Source organism: Eptesicus fuscus, chromosome 13 (assembly GCF_027574615.1).
Source record: "Eptesicus fuscus isolate TK198812 chromosome 13, DD_ASM_mEF_20220401, whole genome shotgun sequence".
Classification (NCBI taxonomy): Eukaryota; Metazoa; Chordata; class Mammalia; order Chiroptera; family Vespertilionidae; genus Eptesicus; species Eptesicus fuscus.
The window spans coordinates 38140099-38159887 of record NC_072485.1 but is presented as its reverse complement, the minus strand read 5'-3'; the positions used below and the strand labels follow the sequence as shown (position 1 = coordinate 38159887).

At 43.4% G+C, this 19789-nt stretch overlaps 1 protein-coding gene across 4 annotated transcripts in view; it reads left to right on the top strand.

The window, feature by feature from the left end:
- The window catches only part of ACER3 (alkaline ceramidase 3), a 98145-nt gene that overhangs the window by 73404 nt on the left and 4952 nt on the right, over positions 1-19789 (top strand). For 3 of the 4 annotated variants that reach the window (XM_008149998.3, XM_054724617.1, XM_054724616.1), the window contains 2 exons: positions 190-235; positions 741-4094. In XM_008149998.3, coding sequence (XP_008148220.2) covers positions 190-235; positions 741-794 — 100 coding nt within the window. In that variant the 3' untranslated portion in view covers positions 795-4094. Of the gene's footprint in view, positions 1-189; positions 236-740; positions 4095-19789 lie in introns of those variants that run through there. The other variant, XM_054724615.1, reaches the window with a different exon arrangement.

The window sequence follows — 19789 nt, the reverse complement described above, 5'->3', positions numbered from 1 at the left end:
TTGCCAAGTGCTCTACACAGAGTAGTGCTCCAAAAAAAAACAAAAAACGGTTGCTAAAAGAACAAAAGATACACCATTGTTGCTTGTTCTTTATATATACATAGGCACTATGGTTAAATTTGTCATTATGCCAGTTTGCATGGATTAAAAATCAGCCTGAAGAGCTTTCTCCCTCCCCTTTTCTTTCAGTATATATACAAGAACACTTTACCTGAGATACAGACCAAAAGTGAAGGTAAGTCTACTTCATAGGGTGAGTGTGTTGGGAGAGGGAGGATAGTGAGAAGATGGGATGGAGGAAGTGGGTGGGATGGAGAGGTAATGGAGTGAGTACACGCTTTGGAACCAGATGCTCTTGAATTTTAATTCTCCCACTTACTGCTCTGTGACCTTGGGCAAGATTCTTCCTTTTAAGACTTAGTTCTTCGACAATAAAATGGACCTGTTAATAGCTACGTTGCAAACTTGTTTTAAGGATCTGAGATGACTTTAATGCCCAGCTCCATGCTTGACAAGGTAGATGTTTACTACATTTAAATAAATTAAATAAACATAGTTTCTGAGATCTGTTGCAAGCCTGGAAAAAACATGCTGTGCTCAGGTACTACGAGCAGGACAACCACGAGCAAACCTACCAAGCACTGCAGTCACGGCCCACGGGTTCTTTCGCAGTTTTCAGGGTTGATATACATGGAACACTTTTCTCTTCTTTCATTTTATTCCAACTTGTTTCCAAACAGTTTCTCCTCGGAATCTGGCCAGTGATCCTGTTTGAGCCTCTCAGAAAGCATTGATGAATTATTCCACCAAGAAAACAAAAAAGCACCTACCATAGGCCCAGCCAAATGAATAAGGAAATCCTTAAAGATCTACATGTTCAAATATATCAGGACTATTACAGCAAAGGAGTGGCTTTCTGACCAACGCTGTCAGCCACACAGAGAATGAGGAATGGGGCTTGTTGGATGTTTAGCTTATGTCATTATCTCATTTGTCCTCCTCCCCACCCTAAGATGTTTAAAAAGAAACATACACACTATATCTATATATACTTGAATGCCAGGAAAATTGGGATTTTCATAACAGGTTAACAGTTTGTACTTATAATAGGAAATTTACCATTTCCTCTTTTTTGACAAGGGTTGCATGTGAACTATACTTTTCTTAATATTTGGTTAAATAATGAAAACAGCTAGACTGGCAAAACCCATGTCCAGATGGCCAGCTATAAGCCAGCCCTTAGCTGTGTCAGCCTTGATTTATATTTTTGTCAGAGTAACCTCATGGATGGTTTTCCAAGGTTAAAAAAAGAAGAAAAAGAGCTCTCAGTGGGGTTCTGGTAGTTTTTCACTGCTGCCTCTGTGCTACTCAGAGTGTGTCATGAGCAAGCTCAGACCTGCCATTGGGTTATCACATCCCAGCTCTCGCTTGTCTGTGTGTAGCCACAGCCAATCAGAGTAGGACAGTCATCTTGCAACCTTTATGAAGGCTCTGAGGACACCTATACAATGTTGTATCCCCAGACAGTTACAGGTGGTTGTTCAGTTTCCTTTGTTACTGTTTTTATGGCTAGGCAAACATGATTGGTGGTCTGGTCTACCCGTATTCCATCCTCCTAGCATAATTTATGTGAAGTTACCAGTGAATGTCATTATACTCTGACTTTTTAAATTATGCAATATTTTCCAGTTTTCAGAGAGGCCATGGTTATGCCCAGAGAAATGTGTTGGGTTAACTAGAGCCAAATGATCAGGATCCTATTTACATAAAGCTTATTAGAATGCCTGCTCCTTCATTTTCAGGTTTGAGAACAGCTCTAACTTACTTGAACTTGTAACAGAACTCCCAAAAGTTAAAGTGCTGAAATCTCATTGTAAAGCCGCCAGTTCTAATTTGGATTTGAATTATAACAAATTGTGTCACTTTTCATAGACATAACACCTGTCTGGATTTTGAAATTCTATTTGATCCCCTTTATTCATATATCACCATATTTGTAGTCTACAACATTTAGCTTTTTTATGACTTTTTCTTGCTTATTCGTTGTTATAAAATCCAGAGTGTTTTTACCACATTGTTTCATTATCCCAGATGAAATCCTAAGCTACGGCTTCAAAAGGAAACATTTTCTTATGCAAAGGTATTAAACACTTCTGTCATTTTTCCAGTATTCAGTAAGTAGCCTTAGTACAAATTTAAAACCAATGCAAATTTTATCCTTTTTCTTCACCTACTGGCCTTAGTTTTATTCCAACTGCTATCTTCCTTATCATGCCATTAGGCAGATAATTCCACCTACTTTTATGACCATCTAGCTAGAAAAACACTTGCCAAAACATAAATGTAACACAACTTTGGTCGTGCCTTAGGAAAACATGAAACTAAACAGTTCCAACACACAGCCCATAAGACTATTATTTCTTTTTCCGCAAGATTCTGACTTCTGGCTACATCTCCTGTGCAGCTACCTAGGCTATCAGCTATCTTACATTTTTTAACGACTTCCATTTGTTCCACACCATTGCCTTTTGTACTTTTCCTTCAAGATATACTTCTGCGTAAAGAATCTATATAGAAACCGAGGCGCATCCTTAATGATAATGCTGCTAAACACTGGGAGACGGAGGTGCTACAGTATTAAAGTCAGATTAAGGGTATCGGGAGCACCCCCTGAGAGGGGCCCTTCAGAGCAGTTTGTTGAATGAGCATTTCAACCATCAGTTGTTGAATAAAGTTGTCCAGCACCTCACTGGAGAAGCGCACCAGTGGGCGACTTGTAACATTATGGCCAATTTTTCAAAGACCTTTGTTTCTACTGTGAAGTCAGCCGTGAAATATTTCACATGTGTTTAGCAAAGAGGGGACTCAATCCAGTCTCTTTCATTTTCCAAGTTAGTTTTTACCCCACATGGCTCTCTTTTTAGCAGCCTAAGTATTAGCATACTGAAGACATTGTATCTGTGCCACAGATATTATTTGGAAATACTGCTCACCTTCAAGATATTTGCTAACCCGTCTTATGTCAATGGCTTTTTCCTTCTAGGATTCTGGGTGGGCATTACAGGGTTGGCTTACTACCCTGCTCCCGCCCCTTTATTTCCTTAGAAGACTTCCTGTTGACTAGAGTGTACAGAAAGCAACACAAACAAACCTGTTTCCTACTGAGCAAATAATGGTTTGTTTGCATATCACCTGATGTGAAAGGTGCTCATCTGTGAGCCCTACAGCACATTATACTTTAGAAAACCGTATTTGATGAGGATGAGAAAGAGGCAGTTTGCTTGCACATTTTAATATTTTTCTTATGCTGCCATTTTCACTTCAGAAAATTGAAAGCAATTAGACTTTTTTTTTTTTTTTTTTAAGGAAAAACTAGGTGAAAGGTGGTTGTGTTCATCAGATTGGTCATTCTGCCTGCTCCTCCCCACCTTGGTACTTTCATGAAACATTGCCACCACCTGAAGTAATCTCTTTCATCTTTGTGATATTATATAAATTGATCATTAACAGGAGAAACATTGGTGTGAATAATCTACAAATGAAGACCCCAAACAGTGGTGTTTGGTTTAGCAGAATTCTATAAAAAACCTTCCTGCAAAATTTCCAGGACTGTTAATCTGGCCTTTCCCTACAGTAAAAAGGTTTTTCATATACTAAGAAGAAGAGGTGTGAGTCAGCGAAAATCAAAAGACCCAAATTTCAGGTATACAGTACATGGAAGTCTTTAAATGCCTGCAGAAACCAAGTTCTATTTTAATGCAAACACCTTCTGAATTTAGCCAGTGCCCCTCAAAGTGTCTAATAATTTACTTTAAGGTTTTCTTGTGAGTTTTATGGGTTCCATATTACTTTGCTCTTGAAAAAAAAATTATTTGTTGCTAAGTGTGCAGTTATAGCTCTCAATTCCACATTTACATGACTAAAGAAACTCCTTTAACCCATGGTTTATGATGTGCTACTGGATAAACATTTGTGTAAAACTGAAGTTTCAAGGAGAACCAGTTATATTGGAATTTGCAGCTATATGGCGATTTGCAGATCTACCTCTGTCTGACGTCTTACATCATATCAGTGCCATAATATAATTAGTTTGATCATTTTGTCTTGTTTTTTTTTGTTTTTTTGTTTGTTTGTTTTTAGTGTCTAAAATTACAGCTTGTTCACTGTGCTGTAAACATTTGGAAATAATGACCAAAATTTGGCTAAAAGTAGTTAAGTCCATGGGGCTGGAGGAGCTGTAAAATGGAGACGAAAAAAGAAGAAAAAAAGAATGGTCATGAACTATCTAACTGGAAAAATTCAATGCTGCTTTTTAAATTGTTACACTTTCTTCAAAAAGGAGACTTTAATTTTAATGTTTAACTGTGGTTGCTGGATGGGAATAAGTTGCCAGGATTGCTGAGGTTATGTGAGCAGGCCCCTGGTCTCAGTTCCTCCTGCTGGAGAGAGAAAAGGCAGGCTCTTGTTCACATACCTACAGGGGAGTTAAGAGAAAAATGTGACTCCAGGCAGCATTTGGGACTTAATAAGGAAAGGGGAGGGGGAGAAACGGCACTTATAGGAAAACAGATGACTTTTAGGAAAGATAATGGGCCCTTAGGAGAATAGATGGGAGACAAGATAGCTTTGTGGCAATGTCTGTTCAGGCGTGGTACGAAATGAGAGGATTTATGACAGTTGAGTTCTTTTGGAAGGTTCTAGTTATAGTCAGATAAAGGAACTTCAGGAAAAAAGGACTTCTTTCTATGTCTGCTGATTCCCAAATGCCTTCAGCTCAAAATAATTTCTATGCCACAGTGGTGTAGTCTGCACCCCTTCTCTTCCCGTCTAAAACCTCCCAAGAAGTTTCACAGACCAAAAGCTGAGTTGGTGGCTGTGGAGTGATCTGTGTTAGAGGTTGGAAGGTTAGAGATCTGCAAAGGAAAAGACATAGATTTACAGAGAAACAAAAGGAAAAACAAAAATTAGTAGTTGGAGCAGATTATAAACTCAGTTTTTGAGTCCAGAGGGGCAGTCCAAAGGATTTCTAGAGGTTGGTCTTGCAGTGTCTTTAGATGGTGGGGTAACATGGTAGTGGCGGTCTCACACTCATGGTGTGTCCTGCAGCTCACAGAACCATGTTCTGGTGAACGTCCTGAGTGGCGTGGACTGTTGTAGTGATAAATCCTTTAAAGTTATAGCAAGTCGTCCAGCTTCAGCTCTCAGGGCTTCAGGAAAAAGGCAGTTTTCATTGTTAGTAATGCCAAGTCAGGAAGAAAATTGGAAATGTTAATTATTGGCAAAATGCACAAGATAGCAACATCCAGCTCACAAACAGGTGAAAACAACGCAAAGAGAATGAACAGGGCTAGAATCTAGCTTTCCACTGAAACACAATTTCTCTCTATAATCACTCTCATTTTTATCAGAGATAATCAGGGTAAGACTATTTTTGTTTGCAAAACAAGTCTAGTCTCACCAAACTTGCCTGATTGTTTACTTAAGTGCAACAAGAATAATAATTGATGAAATAAGCCTTTTAAAGTTTTTTTTTGCTGGAATTTTTATTGGGAATCTCAGATTGGAATTTTTAAAGCCTCAAGACTAGGAAGCCAAGCCAAGAACTCACATCAGCTTTCACATGCAGAACCTGCAGACTTAGATTAATTCCACCTTCTCAGGGTCCCCAAAATATTCTGAGCTTCCTGGGCCTGCCATGACGTGGCCTTCCTTACTCACCTGTAAGGGTGGGAACCCTGTAAGGGTGCCAGGCCAGTTTTCCAGGAGAGCTTTGTAAGCAACCTTAGTTCCTTAAAACTAGTTATATCCTCTTCTCTGCACATCTTCTCAAATATGATATTCTAGTCAAAGCCTTAGCAATATAACCAGTGTTTCCGATTGTGTCCTATTACAAGGAGAATAAATTCTTACTGAACATATTCAAATAACTATATTGCCATAAAAATAAGAATATTCAATAAAAGTTGCCAAATTTTGGAGGGATCAGACAAGGAGAAAAGATAAATGTTTCATTTTTGTTTACAAAGATATAATCTAAATTCTGTAAGTTAAGATAGCTTAAGAGTAAAGGGGTTTTTTAAATCTGGAAAATAGGACATTTAAGAACCAGCAGTACTCCAAGCAAAAGTCATAGAAGAAATTATAAGTATTCTTTATCAGTCTACTCAGTCTCATGTGATAAATCCAGGTCTTTCTTAATTTGGGGTTAGCAGATTTATGAACCCATGAGCTTCTCCATTAGTTCTAGAAATAATTATTCAGTCTAGCGGTGTGATCTAAAAGTTACATAAGCAATAACACCAGAAGCCTGTACCCCTGCATACCTGCTATAGTCTCTGAGACAGTCTTTTTTTGTTGAAGATGAAGCCTATAGCTGATTACAAGTTTTCAGAAAAACAGAGTAAAATAATATCTGTGAATGACAAAAGGTTTAAAATGACCATGGTTAAAGACCTGATGAGAGTTCATTATAACATAACTAGAAGCCCGTTGCATGAAGATTCGTGCAATAGACCTTCCTTCACCTGGCTGCCAGCACCAGTTTTCCTCTGGCACCTTGGACCCAGGCCTTGGCTCTGGCCACCCGCCGATCGGAGCGCCTCCTGCTGGCCCCATCGGTCCCCCCTCAGCGGCCACCCCAAGTCCCGCTGCCCACACCTTCTGCCGGCCCCATCAGTCCCCGCTCAGCTGCGTGGCAGCTGATCGCGCCGGCGGGAGGAGCGGGGGACGGGGACTCACAAGTCGGCCTAATCGGCCACCCCGAGTCCTGCCCCCCACGCCTCCCGCCAGCCAATCTGGGAGTAGTGGAGTGATGGTTAATTTGCATATTACCCTTTTATTATGTAGGATTGACAAGAAAGGTTTTTTTTTTTTTTTTTTATTTTATTGATTTCAGAGAGAGGAAGTGAGAGGGAGAGAGTTAGAAACATCAATGATGAGAGAGAATCATTGATTGGCTGCCTCCTGCATGCTCCCTACTGGGGATCAAGCCTGTAACCCAGGCATGTGCCCTGACCAGGAATTGAACTGTGACCTCCTGGTTCATGGGTCGTTTCTCAACCACTGAGCCACGCTGGCCTGGCTTGACCAGGAAATTTGGTTGTTTCTGTAACATTTAACATTTTAAGATAACTGGAGTCATGACTGATCACATTATGCCAGGATATATCATGGACAGCTATGACATTGAAAAGGTTCTAGAAATTTAATACAATTTCTGAACGACTTATATTAATAATATAGACCCATACAATATAGGCTAAGGAAGGTTAAGCATTACTTCTTATTTGACAGTGCTTGCTATGTAATTTAACATATCAAATAAACCTAATTAGTTTAGAGCTTTTTACACATAACAGATTTTTGGAGATTTTTCAGGGACTCTCTGGGTAATCTCAAAGTCAGAAGTCAAAAATGACTCATTTAGAATTTGATTTGGGGAAGTTGTCAAAAGGTTTGAACTCTTAAATAAGATCACAGGTCACTGTGAAACAATGCTTTATTACCCATGTAACCAAAATGACAATAATTATAGTCTCTTATTAAGAACAGACCAAAAGCAACTTTATTCTTTTAATAGGAAATTTCAACTGCTAGTTTTGCATCTATACAATATTGAGCTCATTTAAATAAATAAAAAATATATAAATGCATTCGATCTTAGCCAGCCTGACCACATGAATAAAATGTTCTCCCCTTCTCCCCTCTCTCCACCCCTTCCTCCCCCTCCCCCACCTTCTGCAGACACTTTACCACTTTGTATAGCCATCCAAGATTTTGTCTTCAATGTCCCCTTTTTCATCTGGAGCAACCTTTAAGCAGCCTCTAAGCAGCTACTTTAGGACAAAATCACTCTCCTTTTTTCTTTAACAAAAGCATGTCTTTCATTCCTTTCAGACCTTTCAAGATTGCTTCCCTTCTTTATTGTTTCTAGTATTTTAATTTACTTATATTGAGTAGCATTCTTTTATTTCCAGTGAAAACGAGGAGGTAGGCAATTGTAAACTGGCACAGATCAGCACTCTGAGTAGATTAGTAAATGTATTAATACACCACCTCAATTTCTTTATAGTGTTAGTGGCCAAACAGCACCAGAATGTTACCGTTGATTAGATCTGGGTTCAGCAACCTCAGTACTTCATTTCTGGCTAAGAAAAAATTCAGAGCCAAGACTCAAATACAAGCAAAAGTTTATTTAGAAAATCACAGAGGTAGAAGTGAGCCATCTGCCCTGCATGGTTCAGGAAACAAGTTATAGAAGCAAAAGAAGAGCCATTGGAGCTTAAGCAAAAGAAAGGCAGAGAAAATATGCCTGGGGGAAAGAGAGGGAGAAAGGCTAGGGTGTGCTCCAGAGCAGCAGTAGCCAACCGGTGGGTGGTCCGTGGACCAGTGGTCTGTGAGGTCCGAAAGGTTAGTGACTGCTGCTCCAGAGAGAAAGGGAGGGGAAAAAAAGGGGGGAAGAAGGCCAGGGCGTGGTCAGGAGAGAGAAAGAGCATGCACTGGGTCCTCTGTCCTGAGGGTTTTTATCTGCTTTGGACCATAAACTTTCACATTGGATAATGAAACCTTGACATCATTGCGGGAAAAGTGGATAACATAAAGGGTAACAAATTTCATCAAACATCAGCTTTTACAGTCAGAGCAGCTAAGGAGAAGGCAGATCACTAAAGAATTTAAATAGAATTTCTGCTGTTGATACACAGCCATTTGGAGAAGCAATACTGACCCCCATTCTAATACACTGTACATAGTATTTTTTCACAAGACCTTCAAAGTACTACCTGTTTTGATTGGTAACTAGTGTGGAAAATTATCACAGGAATATTTCCTACTAGAAAAACCCTAAAACCTGACTCAAGAAATTCAATTACAGGCATGTGAGTGACCTAAAATCGCCCCTATCTGGTTAGCTCAGCAGCTAACAATATTCCAATACCACCCACAGATCACAGTTTGCTCTGCTCACAGTTCCTTTCAACCCTCATTAACAAGACCTCTTCATTGCTTTAAAGAGCACAAGAAACTAGATCCAGTCATTGGTAATTTAAATAGTCACAGAGTTGTCATAAAGTTTCTCAAACTTCCGGCCTTGTCAGATATGCAGGTCATCACTTTTAAACGGAGTTTGCAGGTTGTGGCAGGGCACATTTATTAGAGAAATCTTTAAGCACATAGTATGGTTCCCTACAGATACTCATTCTGAGATCATCTGCACCTAGGAGAAAATGATTTACAAAATGTTGTATGATATCAAATGGCTGTAGATCAGGGGTAGGCAAAACTACAGCCCTGCCCTAGCCGTTTTGGCTCAGTGGATAGAGCGTCAGCCTGCGGACTGAAAGGTCCTGGGTTCAATTCCAGTCAAAGGCACATGACCGGGTTGTGGGCTCAATCCCCAGAAGGGGATGTGAAGGAGGCAGCTGATCAATGATTCTCCCCCATCATTGATGTTTCTCTCTCTCTCTCCCTCTCCTTTCCTCTCTGAAATCATTAAAAATATATTTAAAAACAAATAAACACTACAGCCCACAAGCCAAAGCCAGGTTGTATGGGCTGCAAAATAAGAATGACTCACATTGTAGCGGTGTTGTTTAAACATGCAAATGAAAAAGACGTGCAAAGCCTCCGTTTCCTGCCCTGGTTCTGGGATCTGGGAGACCGTCAACAAATGAGCCCCATCACGGAAGCCCCACAGTCCTTGCTGCCTTCTCTGCAAGGGGATTCAGTGTGCATTTGTCAGAATGGAGTGTTTTATACATGTAAGACATCTCTCACTTCTTTGTTGAGTGTAATTACAAGATTTGTGTTTAAATATTTACACTATAGAATTATTTCTTCATATCAGTTTTTCTAGAAGAAAAACTTTGCTGCAAAGTGCCTAAACCTTTGAAAAAAATACGATTTTGTTTTTATTATAAAGGGAGTTCTGTTCCATACTGTAAAGTCCAAAAATACTAGTTGCATTCATTTTTGAGTTGACTTTCAGAAAGTTGAGATCTTTAGATCATCTTTTTTTCTCATGCCATATAAAATGTGTCATATTGCAAAGGAACTAATAAGCTATATCATAGTCATGTATATATTTTTTTTCAAAAGGAAAAGTTCAAAGTCCTTTCCACAATTAGTCCTTGTTTCTTTTTGGTTCCTCTTTGTAGCACTAAGTTGTTTAATACATGAGACTATTTTAAGAAATAGATATTATCATCAATTTCTGTAGAATGTACTGATTGGGCATTATTTACTGTCAAGCGTTACCATCCTTTTAATATTTCTAAGTCATTTATCAATGTGACCAACTGATAAACTATTCAAGTTAATATATGGTTTCCTATTTTCATTTTGGTGTAGCCTGCTAGCAATTATTTAATAAACATAGGTTTTACTGAATCTCTATAAGAAACTAACCATTTTCAGGTGATCTCGGATCTGCTTATTCACTTTTCCCATTTGATTTGCCAATCCACAATAATTTTTCTAGAAGATAGTGGAATTATGTATATTTATCTAATCTGCTATAATCTAGGCTATATTTTGGCATTAAATTACCCTTCTATGGGTGACAGTATAAGTGATACTGTTTCAAATAAAACTTCTGGTAATGTTTTATCCCTGGCTTATATGTAATATATCTATACATTTCTATAAAGGCAGGGCCACCATGGTTAGTTGCACAGTTTGTGTACTGCACAAAGGCACTCGGTGGGGGAGGGAGGTCATGGAAGCTGAAATCTAACCTCTGCTCAGCTGGTCAAGGTAAGCTCCTGGTAGGGTTGTATCACAGGACACACCTTATTCCAATCTCCAAGGGAAGGGGGCCACTTAGGCCAGCAGTGGTCCTGAGCATGGGAAAGGATGCTTAGTAATTATGCTAGGATTTTTGTCATTAGTCTTAAACTATACTGTGGTACCTTTGGATTCCAAGCCTGGGGAATTTACAAGGCTAACAACAGAAAGAAGAAAAAGAATATGCAAAAGAGGTGGATATGACCTGCAAAGCCTCAGAGGTTCACTCTCTGGTTCTGGGAGTTTGCCCCCCTTCTTTAGACCTTCAGCACACAAGCTTCATAGTGAAGTCTGGTAGCTTTCCTGCAGCAGGCACCGGAGGTGTGGGCATGGTTCATTCCCAGGTCTGGAGCATTCAGCAGTCAGAAGTCCAGGTGAGAAACCGCTTGGTGGTTCTTGTCTGGTGCATCGTCCCAGGAGAAAGGCCCTGTGTGTGCAATAGAAGCTTCAATACACTGTTTGCCCTCAATGAGAAATCTGTAGGTCCAAGAGGGAACAGAGATAGCTTGGGCAGGTTCGTGTGGAGAAGCCAAACTAAAATAAAAGGACAGGTGGTTCCTTGAGTCTATTGGAAAGAGACAACCTGGGATAGAAGTCAAGAGACAAAATCAGACAAGAATAAAAATCTCTCCAGTTCAGGGTATCGAACATCCGGAGGAATTGTCCCAGGTAAAGAGGGTTATTGCTGTGCCGCTTTTAAAGGCCTGTAGTCTTTAAAGATGAAAGATGAAAGATGTCACTGAACAAATCAATGTAAATCTAGAGAACTTTCACTTTGCAGGAGCCGAGAGAACAATTATTTGCCAGTGCAGAGCTGTATCTTTCAAGCTGTTGCCCAGGGTTCTTGGAGCTGCATCCTTAAGACCTGCCCTTTGGTCTGAGCTTCTGGCTGCTTTGGATGGAGCCAGTGGCTGCTGGCAACTTGGCCAGTTTCCTGGGAGATGGCCATCCAGTCACTCTCCTCGGAGCCTCTGAAGCCTTGCGTATGGTTGTGCCACTGCAGCTTCTTATAGAGAATTGATTGTCCTTTCATTCTCTTCTCTGTGATCAGCCCAGCAAAACTGAACAGATACAGTTGTCTCCACTGGATGTTTATCCACAGGTCCTCTAGATGTTGATCTGTGGTTGAGAAAAGGAAGGCGATTTATTTTTTTAAATGTATTTTATTGATTTTTTTATAAAGAGGAAGGGAGAGGGATAGAGAGTTAGAAACATCGATGAGAGAGAAAAACATTGATCAGCTGCCTCCTGCACACCCCTACTGGGGATGTGCCCACAACTAAGGTACATGCCCTTGACTGGAATCAAACCTGGGACCCTTGAGTCCACAGGCCGATGCTCTATCCACTGAGCCAAACCTGTCAGGACAAGGGTGGCGATTTAGCCTCACCATGTGCACCCATGTGCACCTTGAGCTCCCAAGGAGGGAGGGCGGTGTGGGCGGAGCAGACTAGAGTCATGTGAGGAGACTGGAGTTTGTGGCTCTGGGGAGAGAGCTGAAGGGACAGCTGCCAGGACCCCTGTACTGAGTCACACCACAGATGCCATCTTTCTTGGGGGGAGCACTCCCCTCTTTACCCAAACCACAACTTTCATTTTTTAAAAATATTTTTTTATTGATTTCGGAGAGGAAGAGAGAGATAGAGAGATATAAACATCAATAATGAGAATCATTGATTGGCTGCCTCCTGCATGCCCCACATTGGGGATCAACCCGCAACCCAAACCGTGACCTCCTGGTTCATAGGTCAATGCTCAAACACTGAGTCACACTTGGCTAGGGAACTATGAGTTCTCCTAGCCAAGCCCACTGGAATGGGTAGTTTCCATCACTGCTGACCATAGGGTAGGTTTTTCAACTAGTCCCTCCTCTGTGTTTCAGAGAGGGGCAACCTTGCCTGGATCAACCCTTGCCTGACAGAGAACACAAGTGAATTTGCAAAGCATTTGGAATTGTGCTTTGTAAATGGGATGACCGCAGAGAAGTTAGGATTGCTTTAATTCCACCTAAGAGCCGGACACGCCTTTGTAAAGGCATCCTCCCACACACTCCCTACACACAGGCGGGCATTATTGGATGCAGTGAATTTTATTGTTCTTCACTCTGGGCGTGGCTCTGGCATGTCTGAGATTTATTTTTTTTCTTCACCTTTTCCTCTTGCTTCAGCCCTGGACTGGAATGTAGATTGGTTCTACCTAGGGGAGAGAGAGAGGACCTGTCTCAGTAGGGTGGCCTCATCCCCAAACAGAGCTTGATTTTCAAAGGAGAATGTGGAGAAAGCATAAAAAGAGGAAGGATTCATTTCTTGAGCCCTACTATGTGGGAACTATACGGCACTGTGCCACCCATTCCACAAACTTTGGATGCTGTGTCAGGTTAGGTGCCCAGGCCCGGCTATAATACTTTTTATAGTATAACTCGGGTCATGCCTCCTGGTGGTCTTGTGATAGGCAACTGCTTACAATCAATACTTTCACCAGTTTGATATGTATCTCGGTTGTCATGCCATTCCAGGCATTAGTTACTAACAAAAATATGTATGGCTACATTTTAAAGAACACAGATAATCATCGACTAGAAGGCTTTGATGTGCTTGCTAAGGACAGTGTGAGGTTGGCCAAAGGTCACAGCATGAAACTTAGGAATGAATTTAAATCCGGGACACGGAGATGGAGTTGGTTTTGTTCCCTTCTACACCTGTGCACACCCACATCCCAAAGATGAGCACGGGAGATGAACTAGCGTGTCTGTGTTGTGCGGGTCTGAGTGGGGGTGGGGGTGGGAGGGGTGGCCTTGTGATGGAAGGGCATCCCGTCCAGGGCTGGTCCCTGCCCTGCGCCCTGAGCTGCCAGGAGTGGCTCCAGTCACCATGACCCTGAACCTGGACAAGCTGGCTGGAAAAGAAGGATCTTATTTTTGTTCATCTTCTTAAATGTATGAATAGCTCACATTTATTTCAGCTTTAATATCACAAGTGTTTGGGGCTTTTACTTAGAAGTTTGGTGATGTTTTTGTGACCAGAAATAGGCCGTAGGAACTTAACTCTTGTTTCTATCAACTACCAGTGGTCGGCAAACTCATTAGTCAACAGAGCCGATTATCAACAGTACAACGACTGAAATTTCTTTTGAGAGACAAACTTTCTAAACTTAAACTATATAGGTCGGTACATTGTTATTAACTTAATTGGGTCCTCCTAAGCTGACCTTTGCTGAAAACTCAAGGGGCCAAAGAGCCGCATGTGGCTCGCGAGCCACAGTTTGCCGACCACTGAACTAGACACTGGTTTCGCTATACATTGCTTCACGTAAGTTTGCCGTTTCTAAGAACCCTTTGATGCTGTTCAGTGAGGACTTGCTGTGTCCTGGCAGAGAGCTGAAGGATAATAAAACTCTGCATCTGGAGCTCAGCTGAGAGATCTGGGCTGAAGATACAAATTTGAGAATCAAAGTAAACGTAGTAGTGGAAGCCGTGGGAGTGGGTGAGATCAGGGAAGAAGAGGGTCTCTGACTGAGTCCTAGAAACCAACCATTTAAGGTTAAGGAGAGGAGTGTTGAAGGACAAGGGCACCTTCCACCAAGGAGAAACACTAGTCACTCGTGAGGACACCTGGGCCTGCGAAGCCAGCGGAAGCCAGCAGCTGGGCTGGACACGGCTGTGGCTCTTGGCAGGGTCCTTCGTGTGGCCTGGGGAGTAGAGGGCAGTCACCTGACCCAACTCTGCACTGGGGCAGCAGGCTCCTCGCCGAGGCCATTGGCGAGAGTCCTAACGGGTGCTGCCTTCTTTATGTCCTTGTTGGTGTCTAAAGACCTGGCTTAGGGTCCTGGTTCTCCGCTGAAAAACTGCGGGGTAGTGGCCACGTCACTTGGCTGTAAATGTAGAATTCTACTTCAGCAAAACATAGGCTTGTCTTCGGGTGAGCACTGGCACAGCGTGAGTCTAATTAGGTGGGTGTTCCGAAGAGGCCCCTTCCTGGGAGAGTAGGCGTGCCTGCTCTGGGCCTGCCTGGTACCTCAGCGCTTCTGGGCAAAGCTGAGGAGCCAGCCCTGCTCCTCGGTCCCTCCCCCTCTGACCCGTTCCTTCGGGAACAAGGGGCCACCCAACGCTCCACCCCTTCCTGGTCGCCAGGTGCTGCCTGTGCCCACAGAACCTGTTTCTCTTGGGGTGGGGACAGGTCCCTCGGCGTGACCCCACCCACAGCTTTTCAGACGAGGGTGTGGCGGAATAAGCCCTGACCAGGCCGAGACCTTTCACACCGCATTAGAACACCTGCCCGCTGTTCAGGGCAGGGCTGAGAAGGAGGTAGGATTGCTTTATTTCCACCTCTGAACAGTGCACACCTTTCTAACGCCACCCTGCCACACCCCCACGACGTTCATCTCACTGAGTTCCTCCCTGGCCATTCCAGAACCTTCCTAGAGAGGTCATAGCTGTCTGTCCTAAAGTCTGTTCATTTTACTCCAAGAAACTTACCCCGTTAACTTTCTTCCCACCTCAGTTCACCCCTAAAACTCTCAAAAGACCTCTCTACCAAGGAGAACAGGTGGGTTTTTAGGGGGCTCGACGATGTCATCTGCTGGCCTGGACAGGTACCTGCCCTGCCATGTCCTGGGCTCTCAGCCGTGAGGGGGACGGGGGCTGCCCAGTCTGGGGAGGAATATGGTCAGGTCCCGCCCTGGGCTGCACCCTGGCCCCTATTTGCCTGGTTTTAATTGGTGCTTTCATCTTTCAGTCATTCATCTTCCCACTTGCACTTCCCTTCTCATGCTTAGTCCTCACCCTCTCATCTAAACATCCCCCACCCCGGGCTCATCTGAATCAGCAAGAAGGATGAAGAGCCTGAGAGGGAACGTTCTCACAGAATACCCAGGAAGGTGCCATCCCTCTATTTCAGCAGCCCCTGTCCTGCTCAGGCCTGGGCCTCACCTCTCTCCCGTGGATCCCTGTCCCACCCGCTCTGGCCTCCCTGCCTCCAGTCTTGCCCTCTCCAGCATTTATACCACCAGGTATGGCATTCAAGGCCCTTGTCAGGGTACCTCTATCTTTGCACCTTCAACTCCCAATATTTCCCCCTCCAACCACATTAAACCTGGAATGTATCCCAGACATGTCCTATTTAGTCCCAGAGGCCCCCCCTCCCTACACCCCTCTTTGCCTGCGGGGACAACATACCTTCTCAAAACCCATGTGGTAGGCTACAAATGGCCACACGTTTTTGGAGCTCCTCCTCACCTGTTGCTTCTGGGCTGGTCCTGTGACTTGCTTAAACCAGCAGGATGTGATGGGAGTGACATGATGCAGCTCCCAGCTTACACACTGGCTGAACAGAGCCGCATTGTTAAGGACCCTTGTGATCACAGTGAGCCCGCCAAGATGATCTAGGATTATCTTCCTTCTTAAGGTCAGCTGATCAGCAGCCTTCATTCCATCCATAACCTTAACTCCCCTTTCCCATGTAACCTAGCATGTCATAAATTCCAGGGATTATGGTGTGGATCTTTTGGAGGTCATTATTCTGCCTGCAACAATGTCCAATGAATATTTGTTGAATGAATGAACAATCCTATATAATAAAACCCTAATATGCAAATCACCCAAATGGCAGAACCACCAGTCGCTATGATGTGCACTGACCACCAGGGGGCAAACGCTCAGTGCGGGGGCAGCTCCTATGTTGAGTGTCTGCCCCCTGAGAGGGAGGCTATTGGCAGCGGCAGCAATCGGGGGGGCGGGGGCGGCCAGCAGGTTACACCAGGCCACCAGCCAAAGCAAGTGCCAGCAGGGGCCTCCTGATCACTCTGCCCGCCAGTCCCACAGATGGCCCTGATCTCCCGCCAGGCCTAGGGACCCTACCCTATATATTGGGAACTGTCTCTTAGATTTAAAAATTAAAACCTGACAAGGCTACTCTAACACTGAAAAAAACAGGATGATGCAGCAATGACATGCGTGGACTCTGGCTTGCACATTTTTTATAATCAGGGCAAAAAAATGTAGCTGCCCATACAACAGCAAGATGCCTTTCACCTGTATGAAAAGTATGGTCACTGGTGCATGCAGCGTCCCGGATTGCGAGAGGGATGTCCGACTGCTGGTTTAGGCCCAGCATCCCCTGAGGGGTCCCGGATTGTGAGAGGATGCAGGCCGGGCTGAGGGACTCCCCCCCACACCCTCCCACCCCCCCCGTGCATGAATTTCATGCACTGGGCCTCTAGTAATAAAATAAAGGACAAACATTAATGAATGACAAATGTGCTCCCTTCACACAGCCCTCTGAGATGTGGACTCTCATTCTGGACAACAGAGAATTATTAGCCCCGAATTCCCTGTCCCCTAGCTGCCATTTCTCAAGTGCTTGCAATAGGCAAGAAAACAAGAATGCTGAGGCCAGGAGAGAGGACACCTCAGTGTCATCCGGAAAGTCAGTTCTGCACTTTTGACAACTTCTTCCCACTTGACAGGCAGGTGGACTATCCCCAACTCTGTAGACAAAAAGATTATGATTCAGGAACCTCACAGCTCAAAAGGATCAGAACGGCGCAGTTATAGGCGTGTTGCATCATTGTTGGTCCTGGTCACCCGTCTCTGAAGCTGGGCTGCTCGGGCTTCCCCCTGCCTGGGCCTGGCTGCACTCACCCAGTCCAGCTCATCGGGCTGTTGTGCCCTGTGACCGCCAGGGGGCGCGCCTCTCACAGTTTCCAAGCGAAGGCCAGGGGCGGGTCCCCTAGTGGGGGTAAACCTGAGCTCAGAGAGCCTGTGTGTCCTCCCTTTCCCGGCAAGCGGCCTGTGTAACTGACCAGGGCCTCATGAGCAAGAAAAATGATGGGCCTGTCTCACTCAAATGCAAGCGCAAAATCCTACGCGAAATGCTAGCAGACGGAAGATGGAATGTGGCAATATGTAAAAAGAATAATGCGCCAGCATCTTGATGAGTTCATCCCAGAAACTCCAGGTGGGTTTAGCATTAGAAAAGCAATCAGAATATATGACAATCTGTCAGTGTGGCACATCAATCACATCAAGAGAAATTTGAGTATCTCAGATGTGGAAAAAAATTTTTAAGAAAATTCAATATCCATTTATGATTTTAAAGAAAATCTTAGTAAAAGGTGAAGGAATAAAAAAACATTTGAAAGAATTTCCTTTAAGATTTGAAACAAAACTGGATGTTCACCACTTCTGTTCACACTGTCCAGGCCTGGAGAGCACAGCAAGGCAAGACCAAGATTCAAAAAATACGACCTGAAAGAAAAAGAAAACTAACAAAACCTTACAGGTTTGCAGTCCTGTCAGATCCAAATTTCCCCTTTCTCTAACAAATTAATTCTTAGATAATATAAAATGCCCACACACATATTTTCAAAAAATGAATATAGTTCTTTAATTATAATATAAAGTATTAATAAAAGAAAAATACTTAAAAACAAAATATGAATTTTGATGTGTTAATTCTTGGGCACAAATACTCCCTTACAAATGTCCAAAGCTCTCTCTAGGGGGCAGCACACCTCACTGAAGACCATTAATCTACATAGAAAACCCACCGAACACACACACACACACACACACACACACAAATCCTACATATAGTTGATTAAATTCATTTTAAAAAATGTATCAAGTTTTCCAGTATAAAATCAATATTCAAAATCCAGTTTAATTTCTATATAATAGTAACAAGCAGTCAGGAAAAGTCATTTTTTAAGCATTAATAAGAGAAATAAAAAGGTACCTAAGACTGAATCTAAAAGATATGCGAGAAAATAATTTAAAAATTTCAAGATATTATTTTAAACATATAAATTAATGTAGAGTGATATTGTGTTAATAAGGTACCTGTAAGCCCCTGACTTCCTTGGATCCTCACCCCAACCAGGGAACAGGGATTACGATCATAACCATTGGCCAAATGTGGAGACGGAGGCTCAGGTGAGTGAGTGTTCTGCCGAAGGCCACATGAGTCTTTTGGGCCCAGGCCTTCTCCCCGCCATGCCTGGGCCCTGACCCCTGCCCTCCCACCAGGCCTGATGTCCACCACATCTGGAGTCTGAAAGATGCAGCTGAACGAGGCCAGAGGTCAGGTCTCTGGGCTCCTGAGAGAAGGAGGCAGATAGCAATTTGGATGTAGCCACACACACACACACACACACACACACACACACACACACACTATTATTCATGCCTTCAGCCCCGTCCATCTCAGTGGCACTTGAGGCAGGAGGTAAGGGTGAAGCTAAAGGTAAAGCCCCACCTCAATATTTCCACCTCAACGCCCTACCTACCCTCTCCCTCAAACCCAGAAGAGAGTAGATAGTGCATGTGGAGAGACAGGAAGTCGGAGCCTGGAGAGCCCTGAGAGACGATGCCCTCCTTGCCCCACCCCCAGTGATGGGGGAAGTGGGCTCAGAGAGGAACAGTGGCCAGCCCAGCATCCCACAGCAGGTCTGGGGCAGAGTGAGGCGGCCAGGCCTGAAGCCAGCTCAGCATCCAGCCCTGTCTGACCCTGGACCCCTGAGTTCAGTCAGTCAGGCCTGCGTTCACCTGCACCAGGAATGACGCTGCCGTCTGATCAGAGCCCGTACTGTGGGCCACAGAAGAGGGGGCCCCAGCCTCGTCTGGAGCAGCTGTTCAAACCGTGAACTGAGACTCATAAGAGGGTCATGAAACCAATTCAGAGTCTGAAACCCACATTTGAAAAATTTAAAGAGAACAAAATAGAAATATGGAGTGAATCACATAGTAAAGACAGAGGATTGATATAAAACGTGATTCTAATTGTGGTTGTGGTTTTTAAAAAATGGCAGCAGCCCTTAACAACAAGGTTGCCAGATTCAAAATCAACATAAAAAAGCCAACATTTCTCTACACCAGGCATATGTCATTTTCATAAAAGGTGGAATGTTTTGTATGATGGCTAGAACTTACTTTCCAGTGGTTCAGAGGGAAAAAAAAGAAGTGTATGTGTGAATGTATGTGAAAGAGAGAATTCACCAATATTAAAAACTG